This window comes from Antechinus flavipes, chromosome 1, assembly GCF_016432865.1.
Source record: "Antechinus flavipes isolate AdamAnt ecotype Samford, QLD, Australia chromosome 1, AdamAnt_v2, whole genome shotgun sequence".
Lineage (NCBI taxonomy): Eukaryota > Metazoa > Chordata > Mammalia > Dasyuromorphia > Dasyuridae > Antechinus > Antechinus flavipes.
In genome coordinates, this window is record NC_067398.1 from 314,832,144 (window position 1) to 314,844,781 (window position 12,638).

At 35.0% G+C, this 12,638-nt stretch overlaps 1 protein-coding gene across 4 annotated transcripts in view; it reads right to left on the reverse strand.

Moving 5' to 3' along the window:
• The window catches only part of NTRK2 (neurotrophic receptor tyrosine kinase 2), a 414,741-nt gene that overhangs the window by 171,104 nt on the left and 230,999 nt on the right, over window positions 1-12,638 (reverse strand). For 2 of the 4 annotated variants that reach the window (XM_051966154.1, XM_051966140.1), the window contains one exon: window positions 8,522-8,710. In XM_051966154.1, coding sequence (XP_051822114.1) covers window positions 8,522-8,710 — 189 coding nt within the window. Of the gene's footprint in view, window positions 1-3,262; window positions 4,113-8,521; window positions 8,711-12,638 lie in introns of those variants that run through there. The other 2 variants (XM_051966163.1, XM_051966147.1) reach the window with 2 other exon arrangements.

Consider the following 12,638-nt stretch of genomic DNA (forward strand, 5'->3'; position numbering starts at 1 on the left):
TAAGGATCTTTAAATTTTAACTACTAGGAAGTAGACTAGTATCTCCCATGTGTAAGTCCTTGAGATGTTTGAGTTTGAATTTTTCTGGTTTTGACAGAGAAAGAAACATGCTTACTTGTCCATCAAGATAACTCCTAAAGAAAGAACAATAAACAACAATAACATAAGAAATTTTAAGGTATTATGGAAAGTCCATTGGATTTGGGATCAGAATCAGAATCACAGAATTTCAGAATGGGAAGAAACTTCTGCAGCCAACCAGGCCAATCCATACTCTCAAAAGAATCTCCTAGACAAGACACCTAATAAGTGATCATCAGTCTTTCTTCAAGACTACCAGTAGGAGAGAATCTGCTATATCTCAAAGCAGTTCATTAATCTCTTGGAAAAATTGTTAGAGATTTTATCGGGCCTAAATCTGTCTTTTTGCAAATTCTATCCATTGCTCTTGTTTCTGCTTTTTGTAATCAGACAGAGCAGATCTAACCTTTTTTCCTATTAGATAATCTTTTAAGTAATTAAAATTTTCTATTTTCTCTCTAGGGCACTATGTGTTGTAGTGGATAGGGCAGTGGACTTGATGTCAGGAAGACTTTTTTCTTGAGTCCAAATATGGCCTCAGACACTCACTAGCTGGGTGGGAAAGTAATATAACTTTGTTTGCCTCAGTTTCCTTATCTGTAAAATGAACTGGAGAAGGGAAGGTAAGTCCTCCAATATTTTTGCCAAGAAAACCCAAAACAGGATCGCTAAGAATCAGACACAACTGAAAACAACAATAACTCTCCTCTTCACTTCCCTGCAACTTCTTTTATCTAGACATCCTTCTCTAAACATCCTTAGTTCCTTCAATACAACTTCATATGTCATATTTTCAAGGCTCTGTAATGGAGTCAGAAGACCTAGATTCAAATCCTGGCTCTGTGTTCTTAGATAGGTAGCCTCAACTATTTGATCCTTAACTCTGAACACTATTAGGCTATAGTATGTAAAAGAGAAAAAGAGAAATCATAGCAGAATCCTAGAGTTAGCAAAATTCCTAAAGGTAGAGAAAGATTTTCACAAGGGCAAACACTGTCTTATTATAAGAAACTCAAAGTGTATACTTCATCCAAGAAAAACTCAGGCTGATTTCACAATCTCTATTCATATTGCTGTTTCAGTCCACCAAAGGAACTACTCAAATTTCCCAGCATCTAAGAGGAAGAAGCTTCTTAACAAGTTGAAGTGACTCTGCAGTATCAGAGTTTGCTGGGATTATCCTATTTTCCAATCTGCCAGCACATGCAAGAGTGACCAACCAAAAAAAAAAAAAAAAAGGTCCTTTTAAATCATATCAATACTTTTGAAAAATTCTTTCTCAGAAGGAGTGCATCCTGGGAAATTCAGAAGAAAGGTATTAGAACATTGAACCCATTAAATTTCTTTCAGGATGCTTCTGATGGTTTGGAGAATTTGAATTGAAATACCGATATGTGCTCACTTCATAATTCTTATAGTGGTTAAAGATGACCTTAAATCATCAGTGCTTTCTAGATTCTAATATAAATGTCTTTCAAGCACCAGTTCATGATAGATATTAGGTTCAGGATCCAATTTTGGGTTTTTTTCCCCTACGTTAATTCTATATACCCTAGAAGAATGATTTTTTTGATTAAGGCAGGGATAAGATTATTGTATCTAAATGATAAGAAACAAATGTTTCTTTATTATTAAGTTGTTGTGAATCTTTAGTGGTTTATAAGATAACATTGAGCCTTCTTTGCTTGGCATTTCATTTTCATTCCTTCACAATTTGGCTCCAGTCTATTTTTCTAGAATTATTTCATGGCATTTCTTTTGATATACTCTATATTCCAGCCAAAATGGCTCACTTGTTATTTCTTAACCTCAGAATTCAATCTCCTAACATTGTACTTTTCACAGGACTGCCTGAAGTGCCCTCGTTCCTCATCTCTGCCTTTTACATCCTTAGTTTCCTTCAAAGTTCAATTTGGGGAATATCTCCAATGGGAAGACTTCCCTGACCACCTTAGGTATTAGTGCTCATTGAATTATCTTGTACTTATCTATGTAAATGTTGTACTCTACAATGAAAATATAACCTTTTTTTGAAGGTTGAAGATAAAAACTGCTTTTTAAAAAATTATTTTTGTCTCTTCAGCTATCATTATGATTTCTTGGACTCAGTCAATAAGCATTTAGTATGCATTTGGCACTGTATGAATCTAATAAATGTTTGCTGACCTAAATATCTTCACATTTGGCTTGGTTACAAACCCTTTCAATAAAGTTTTTAAAAATAAAAATAAAAAACATTTGAAAAAATAAACAAGCAGCATGAGTTTAGCTGCTTTCCTTCTCTTTCCCCCCACAAGAGTTTTAAGTATTTTTCTGATAATTTCCCACAATGTCCTTGGAAATTTATTCTACACTAGCATAACAAGGGAACCTTTCCATTGAGAGGAACATCATGTGATAGAGGAATGTATGGGTTAATGTATGAGATCTCTTCCCACTCTGAGAGACTTTGATTTTGACTTCATGACTCTCCTATTCAAGAAGTTTCAGTGTCTCTCTGTTACCTCTAGGAGGAGCAGTGGGATATAGTGGAAAGAGTCACCCTTGAGATTTCTGCCTTCCCTCTGAATTATGAAGGCAAATTTTAGTTCCACATATTTCTATTACTTTTAAAAAATATAACCTCAGGTTGATTCTAAAGCAGGGGTACTTAACCTAGAGTCTGTGATCTTTTAAAAAATATATTTTGATAAATGTATTTCAATATAATTCATTTCATTTGTAATCCTATAGATTTCATTTTATGTATTTAAAAACATCATTTGAAGAAAGGGTCCAAAGGCTTCTTCAGACTGCCAAAGGGCTCCTTGACACACAAAAAGCTTAAAAATCTCCTTAACCTGTTGCTATCTGACATACAGGTTTTTTAAAAAAACTACACATTGACCAAAATTTTGCCTCCTTTCCTTCCACTTTCACAGTCACAGTGGCTAATTGTGGCAATTAAAGAGGGCTGGATTAATTTCCTATGTGTTAAATTCCACTTTTATTACAATTCTTACTTTCCAGCAGCCTTTTTATTTTCTTAATCTTAGCATAACATGCTTTGAACCATGTCTTATGAGTCTGCATTACTTTGCAGAATGAAGAATAAGAATGCTGCCTGTGTGGAAACACACACACACATATATATATATATATACATATACATATGAAATATAGAATCTGATGAAATGTGAGCTCAGGATGAAGGTGTTTAATAATATTCACATAACTGAAAATAGAATTAAAATGAACAAAATCCAAAATGTTTGAGTATTTATCTGCTATAATGCATTACTGACCTCTAGTTGTATGTATACCATACTCTATGAGGATGGATTCATATATTGCAATGATGATTAATATACAGCAAAGACAAATAATCCAGGTTAATTTGCATGACTACACTAGAGTTTCCACTGACAAGAGGGGGCAAAAAGCAACAACACAATTTCAGAAGGAGCACAGTGAGTCTGAGACATTCACCTTCCCTAAAGGGGAAAGTATGACAAATCTCCATTCTTAAGTCTTTTCAGCCCAGAAAGGCTGCTTCCATTGTGCCCTGTGTGCAAAAGACCTTCTCAGCAGTCAAGGAGAAAGTGGCAATGGGGCCACTCGCTGACCCAAATTTGTCAAATCCTACTGGGAAACCACCTCATGCTGTCAGATGAAGCTGCTAGGCCTAAACAGACTAGCTGTTTTAACTACAGAAGACAAGCTCCAGACTTCATGTTGCTAATATCATCACCATCATCTTGCAATCCTGATTGATCGAGGAGATTGGTCTATAGTTAAAAGTGGCATACTACTTGGTTGGGGATGGTCAATAGAGCACACTGTATTGTCTTTGGAAGGTAACTTCTTTTCTTGGCTATGTTAGAGAAGCTAAGGAGTGACGTCAAGATGTTGTCTGGCCAGAATTTGCAGATAAACCATAGAACTCTTCTCCTCCATCAGGCCTGGATTTAGGCTCCTTTAATTCCTGCAGTGATACAGGAGCTTCCAAATACCAAATTATTATCAGGCGGTCTTGGGGGAACCTCTGGGCCCTGAAATAAAGTAGACAGACTTTCTATTGAAACATGCTCTGGAGCAATTAAGTCCTGTCTGTGCAAACTGCGCTAAAGCCCTGGAAAATAGAGTTCTTTTAATGTGGAGAATCTGAATCTCTTAAGAAAATCTAACATGGTAATATGGTCAAGCATATCAGGGATTTTTTGTTATGGTACTGACCACCAGAAGCTTAAAAGTTTTCCCCTTCATTTTCCACCTAATTCTTTACTAAATAAAATTTGGTTTTAGCATTTGAAAAAAAATTCACATCCTATATAATCATCACAATTAGCCTGAATTTTCTTAGTACTAGCTGTTATTCATTGAACTAAAACTCAGAGTCAAGGAACTCTCTCTCCCAATTCTAACTATCTCCACTTTTCATACTCTTCACTTCTTGGTCTATAGTGTTACTTCCAGAAAGAGACTTCCATACATTATAATCTTGACAGAATCTTTTAATAAATTCTATAAGAAAGTTTATGTGCTTTCCATAGAAAGTCATTAAGAGAATTCCAAAACATTTTTGATCTCTATTCTCTGTTTCTCTGTGTCTGTCTGTGTCTGTCTCTGTCTCTCTCTTCCTCCATGCCTCTCTCCCCTCTTTTATTCTCTCTCTTTCTTTGCATCCCCTCTCCCCCATAAAAGATACAGAATCTGTGGGAGAATACGATGAATCCATCTTCATATTAGGCCTCAACATTTCTAAAATGATTATATTTCTAGATATTTACAATTAAGATATTCACAGTGAAGATCATTAATTTTTCACAGCCAATGATGAAGTTCATTAGCTTTCCACGGCCCATGAAGGAAAATCTATCCAGTCAATGAACTCTTTTGTACCTTAGATCTGGTAAATTGAAAAAATGAAAGACAGAAAGAAGCATCTTTACCTGCTACAAGGATGCTAAAAATCAAACACTGATAATTGGTAGGCAAATTGGTCTGGCCTCAAAGCCATCATCATAAATGAATATTTATTAAGTACTCATGTGTACATACTATCACCAAAAAACTTATACATCAGCCTGCCCTCTAAGAGCTTACAATCTAAACTAGATAATGTAGAAAGAAAGAAAAAAACAATAACAGGCATATGATACATCTGTCACATTGTATAAAAAGAAAAAAATGTGTTACTGCTATGAGGAATGAAATCTGAAAGAGTGTAAGGATGAAATGAAGAAGGAAAATTTTACTTTATTTCAGGAAACCTTTTGTTGTTGTTTGGTCATGGTTTTCTGGGCAAAGATACTGGTATGGTTTACCTTTTCCTTCTTCAGCTCTTTTTACTGATGAGTAAACTGATGAGTAAATTATTTGCTCAGGGTCACACAGCTAGTAACTATCTAAGGGTAAATTTGAATTCTGGTCTTCAGAACTCTATGCCTAGCACTCTATTCACTACACCACCCAGTAGCCCATTCAGGAGACCTAGGAAAGACAATCTCAGTCAGGAGAACAGAGTGTCATGGTTGAAGGGCACTTATTGTTCCACCAGTCAGCCTTCCCTAATCTATAGATAAAGAAACTCTTTAGAGAAGTTAAAAAAAAAGATTTGTTTCCCCAAGATAGACAGTGAATACAATATGCTGCAAATGACAGTTAGCAACATCAGAAAAAATCATGAGGATTCAGGTCTTGTCATTGAAAAAGACAGTAGATATCACATGAAACAGAACAGATTATGAAGAGTTGGTAATAGCTCGGATTTTCAGGAAGACAAACAAGAGTTGAAAATCACTTCCTTAAGAAGTACTGTTAACCACTGCAGGGTGGAGAATAAGATGTGAAAATTTAGAAAGGTAAAGAAGAAGAAAGAGAAGGAGAAGAAGAAGAGGAAGAGGAGGTAGAAGAGAAGCAGGAAGAGGAGGAAGAGGAGCAGAAGAGGAAAAGAGAATAAAGAAGAAAGGAAAGAAAGAAAAACAAGAAGAAGAGAGGAACAGAAGAACAAGAAGAAGAAAGAAAAAGAAGAGAGAAAGAAAAAGAAGGAGGGGGGAGGAGGAAGAAGAGAGGGGAAGAGAAGGAGGAGGAGAAGGAAGAGGAGGAGGAGGAAGAAGAAGAAAAGGAAGAGAGGAAGAAGAAGAGGAGGAAGAAGAAGAAGAAGAAGATCTGAGCAAAAATGATTTCTCTGACTCGGGGTGAAAGATAGGACACAAAAGTCAAACAGAAGAGGATTTAGAAGTTATAAGTGAACAGTTTAAAGCAATTAGAGTTGTAGGGAGAGCTTCTGAAATTTTTTTGAATAGGGGAATCTAAGTTTTCAATCATACTGTTTCTTATTTTCAATTTTCAAATTTCAATCATTTTCAATCATACCAAGTTTCTTATTTTCTTTTGGGAAGTTATTCTAATAAGAAAAAATTTACATTGATGTGAAAAATAGACAAAATATGGAAAATCAACTTCATTGCTTATTAGGCTTCTCTGCTTTCTTCATAAGAGGTCTTCCTTTAGAATTTAAATTGAAGAATTCTTGCCTTTCCATGTCAGCTGCTAATAATTATATTCTTTAATAAGCATTTTGTTACCCCGTTTGTAAGACTGATAGAGATCTTATTTCAAGCAAACCCTTGGGAAGATAATGTTTCTGAATTTTCTCTTACTCTTTGCCAAGTAGAAGGAACATATCATACCCCACATCTTTTAAAAATGTTGATATTTCAGCACATACACATAAAAACAAAAAAAATAAAAATACCTCACTTGAAGCCCTAGCAAAAATCCCCACAGAAGTCCATTAAGAAAACATTCTTTGTAGAACTTTATAAGGAAGTCATTCACAGAATCAGGGAATCTTGGCATTAGAAGGGAATGAAAATGTCATCTAATCCAGATACTCAGAATACAAGAATTCCTTCGATACTATCTCCTTTGTTCTTCGGGGATTTTTACTTGTTGGTTTGTTTTGTGAACTAGAGATGAAATGCTTGAATATTATATTTCTCTCCCCAAAATCATCAAATAAAAACTGAACATTTTGATTGGCAAGGAGGGCACTGCCATAATAAACTTCAATAACATGATTTTAATGTAAGTCAATATAAGTATAATCATTTTATGGTATGATATGAATGCCACCAATGAATGCCACTGTCCTGAGAGAAATCTCTTTACAAATAATGTAAAAGAACATTCCTTTGTCATTTCACCATGAGAATAAGAATAATACTTTGCATTCAAATAGCATCTTCTTTCCAAGGAACTAAAAGCTCTTTTCATATTCTTATATCATTTTATTTATTCTGCCATTTAAAAATTCATCTAAAAGAAGTAGACTCCAGTCTTATACCATGACAAGCTTCAAACTCTTCTCATCCAGTCAACTAAACTCTAATCCATCTTGTAAAGCATTCATGTGAGGAACATGAGAAAAAAGTACAAAATCACAGAAAATCCTTATTTAAAAGATTTTGTTATTCATTACTTAAACTCCATTTTCTGATCCAATTTTGGGACACTGAAAATTGTTTGGCTTCTACTATTCATAGTAGAAAGCCATGAGACTATCAACATAAAATTTCTTACCTTACACCAAAAGCACTACAAGAAACCTATGTAGCTGGGACACTATTCTTACCACTGTTGTAAAGATTTGAAAATAGGCAGAAGAGACCTATTTTTGATTGGTCTGCACAAATCTGGACAAATATGGAATCAAGTAGCTGTCCCAGATTACAGCTGTTTCTAGCTTTTTCTCACTGCTTTATGTATTACAGGAACATGGAAATTGGAGGCTAAGTAACTATTTGGATCACATGAGTGTAGAGAACTATGGGTATAATCCAAAGCTTTTTATACTGTTGGCATAAAACCGAATTAGTCCCATAGGATAAGTTCATACTGAACAAACAAAAGTCAGCCAGATAATATCTCCATTAAGTATTGAAGATCTTATTCACACTTAGTACCATTAAAAAAACTCACATGCTAGAATTTTGGACTACAGGAATAAAGTATCTATGTGATTTTGTTCTATACAACACGTAACCATCTTCTACTACTTCAAAAAGTATTTCTTAATAGAACTAAGTGAAACCAATTTAAAATTACAAACATTTCCAATCTTGTCTAACTGAACAAACACAAACTAATTATACTTCTTGTTCAGTTTTCTCAAGGTAAATACTGCTTTGACTCTGAATTCTTTTAGTTAATGGATTTGGACAATCCACTCCAGGAGAACAGTGTCTGTCTGACTATATCTCTCATGCCAGCAGGTGCCACATCCTAAGGATTACATAGATAAGAAAACAAAGAAGACATTCATTCCATGGACTGACTGCCCCAACTCCACTTAGACTTTTCATTCCATACCAATCATCTTTCTGAGTCTGATAAAGCCATCGGTTTATAGAAAGAAGAAGCAAAACAGCCAAGAAAAATAAACATCTGTACTTACATGTGTCTGGCTTGAGTTGACTGTTTGTGATTCCAAAGTACTGGGGATTTTCAATGACAGGAATCTTGGTCATTCCAATAATGACAGCATCAGGGCCTCCTTCTGAAGAAGATGGAGTGTTACTTCCATTGGAGATGTGATGGAGTGGACTGGCGGAGTCATCATCATTGCTGATAACTGAAGAAGGACCTAGAGTTAGAAACAAAGATTCCCCTGTAACTCCATATGTTGTTCTCTCCCCATTCCTTAACTAGGATTTTTTGACAATCTCCCTTTAATCAAATCTCTCAGTAATGGTCTTACATTCTTCTTTAATTCTTCCACTGAAAAAATACTGTACTAGTAGTGCAGAGATCAAGGTTCTCTCTCAAAAGTTGGCTATGTGACCCTGGACAAGTCACTTGCTTTGGGGAGTCAGTTTCCTTATCTGAAGAATATAATATAAAATTAATACTGTTCTACTGACTTCAGTGTTTTAGTAAAAATCCCATGAGAAAAGTGATGTAAAATACTACTCAGAGCATCAAGAATTCTATAGATAGCAGCATGAAAATTAGTGTAACTATATTTATAAATACTGGCAGTGGTTGCCATATAATGTGATGATGTTTCTCTTTATTTTTTATAAGCAGTATGAAATGTTTATAAATTTTTTGTGAAATTGTTTGTAAATCATTCTCATGGCAGTGTTGGTATGAAACATCAGCCCAATGGCATGCCTCTCCTCATCTTTAAGTGTGGTCTATTGCTTGGGTTCATTACTTGGATGTTTGTTTATTAAAATAATAGGGTAAAAATGTTTGTCTTGTTTAGGGGTATGTTTTTACCTCTTTGTGAATATTCTAATAATAGATTGTATATAGTTGTATGTTGTTTGTAAATACATACTACATATATCTCACACTTGGTCTTGTCTATAAAGTTCATCTTTTTACCACTAACCTCAAACTTAAAAGGAAGATCAGACTGGTAATAGATCATCAGAAAGGAAGGAATTTGTGCCAGTGATCACTTTGAGGTTTCTAAATCATGAAGACCTCAGTGGTCCTATTCAAGCAATCCATAATGGAGCACTGAGACAAGAATTCCCTAGAAATATATTATAAATGTTTCTAAGGCATGTTGAAAGGATATGGAGTTCTTTTAAAGCAAAGGTGTGTGTGTGTGTGTGTGTGTGTGTGTGTGTGTGTGTGTGAGAGAGAGAGAGAGAGAGAGAGGAGAGAGAGAGAGAGAGAGAGAGAGAGAGAGAGAGAGAGAGAGAATGAATGAGAATGAATTAGGATGATGGAGAAGGAAGCAAGGATGGGACAGATAGAATCATATATTTGGACCAATACTTCTTTTAAAGAGGGGAAAGAGTGAATTCTCATTTCCTAGACCCTAGATCATGGTACTGTGAATCTTAAGAATTTTCCCCAACAGTGGTGCAGATCCCAATCTCTCCTCCATTTGCTGCCTATCATCAACCCACCTATGCATATATAAGGAAGAATAATTGTAAAAATAACAAGAATTATCTATTCATCCTTTTTTAGTGGATACAACAATAATGAGTAATCCTCCTAAGATTTCACCCCCTCCTACTTGGAGACTATCATTCAGTTTTCAGCAATAACAATGAACTATTCTTGGCTCTTTGTATTTTAAATAAAATATACAACAAGCTGCCAACTGCACTTTAGCTGATTTTGAGAATCTATTCTCAAAAGTATGAATTAGAGTTGACTTTACTGACACACTTCAGGTGGGTCCTGCATATTAGTCCTCCCAAAACAAGCCCATAGTAGGGGAGGATCAAAAGCCAAGTCAAGATCACCATTTGGTGGCATTTCACTTGTATGTGGGAGTTGAAATTAGAGTCCTAGCCAGGATAAATAGAAAAATGTCTTCTTTGGAGGATTCCTTTCCATTACTGTTAAATTATTTCCTCCTAGAATACCCTAGAGTTTGAGTCCAGAATTCTAGCCAGAGATGAAAACTGGAAATCAATTGCTCTAGGAATTCTACATGTTACTGTTCAAATCTTCCCATCAATTGTTATAATAATTGGTTTCATTTATTAGTTTAGATTGTCTTTCTTTTTTTCTTATTAAACTATGCTACTGACTAGGTTCCTGATAAAGATAGAATTTAAGTCATACATTTCTAGGCAGTTTCAAGGTTTCAACCTGGTATTAAAATTTGAATTTGTTCTGAATCTTCTGACCTCCCTCACATCCAGTTTACAAGTAGTCAATAGTAGGACAACAGCAGGAAATAAGATTATAAAGAGAGATCTGAAAGTCACATACACACCATACCCAAGATAAAAGGAGTATAATTTACAAATGCATAATATGTTAACTGAAATTCACATGCTGTTAATATGTGCTAAATCAGCAGAAGCCATTTGGTCACTGGTGTCAAAGTTTGATCCTATAATATATAAATTTTACACAAACTCTACAACTCCACAGTTCCAGACCAACAGAATATCAAAATTGTGCTGATAACTTTGGAAAGATGATTTTAAAGTTTTACCAATACCTTTGAGATGATTTGGATATGTTAATGAACTAACCCAAAGATGGCACAGATAAAAGTTATCTATTCTCTTCAAAACCCCAAGAAAATGAGACCTCACTGTCCTGATCCTTGATGGCTGAGTGCTCACAATTCTAAACCATGGCTATGTGAGTGATACTCTCTGCCTTTCCTTTTCCCCTTCCTTTTCCGCTGCTATCTACCTCTCTTTACCATCCCATTCCCAATCCCCAAACTGCTGCCTAGCTCTATAGAAATATCCCTGCTTTTCACCACTTGTCTCTACACTTTCTATGCTATTTTTTTCTCCTGTCCATTGTGGCTATTAAAATATGATGGCAGCCTTATTTCTAAATCATGCTTTTTCCTGACAATTACCCAAAGAATTGGGTATATCTGCCCCCTTTTCATAATTTCTTAAACTAATTATCAATTCAACTCTTTCCACAGATGTTATGATTTTCCACAAAATTCTCCAAAATCCACATCTTTTAGAAAGAAAAAAATTCCCAGAATTCTGAGCCATTGGAGCTATTAGAACTCATACATTCCATTTGTTCTTATATAATACTCTTTTACTAGTGCAGCTCCTGGTAAAATCATCACTATTATCAACCTTCTAGGACCCCCTTTTAAAAAAATCTTTTCTGATAATCCAGAGCATTATGTTGAACAGAATAAGGTGCTCAATAACTATTAAATTGAATGGAAATCAATCATAGCAACATTAGATTGGGGATGGAGTTGGGGATTAACACAGAAGGAAAAAAATACTAGATAAAGAATTCTCACTTTGTCACTTTGTACCTATATCACTCTGATAAAGTCATTTATCCTTTCTGGATCTCAGTTCTATCATCTGGAAAATAAGACTTTGGGCTTTGTTGATCAATAAGCATTCATTAATTCTTAACTATGTGCTAGCATTATGATGAGTGCTGGGAACACAAAGGAGGACAAAATCACTCACCAAGTCTTTAAGTCTTTAAGAAGCTAACATACTAACCAGGGAGGAAATTGTAAGTAAGTGTATATTAATACAAATAGCTACAAGAATAAAAGGAAGGTCCCTCCCAACTCTAAATCTATAACCTCTACTTATTATCTGAAGTAGTTGTATGAGGGGAACAACTTTAAAATTCCACTAGTAATTTCGACTAAATCATTTGATGTGCAGTTTAACCTTAGCCTAAAAAGTTCAGCTTTTAAGAATATCCCTTCTCCTCCCATCTAAATCTCATCTCCTCCATCCTAACCACAATTAAAACTTTGACCTTGATTTGGCAGTCCATAAGGGAAATGAACTAACCTTTAGAAAAAAATATTTCCCTTCCAATGCAGAAGCAATATGAGGCAGCAAAGGTAATTTTTCAAATGGCCTTTTCACTTTGCCGGAAAGTCTCTGTTGACAAATTTAAGCAACACATAAATCTCTGCAATTTTTTCAAGTGAAATATTAATTCTAATGCCATTTTTGTCATTATTGATGTTCCAAATATTGGAAGATGGATAGGGCTGGCAAAGTTACAGGGATTAAGCCCATTTTTCTATGAACATTTTGATATAATGAAGTGCAGAGCCCAGCAAGTAAGTC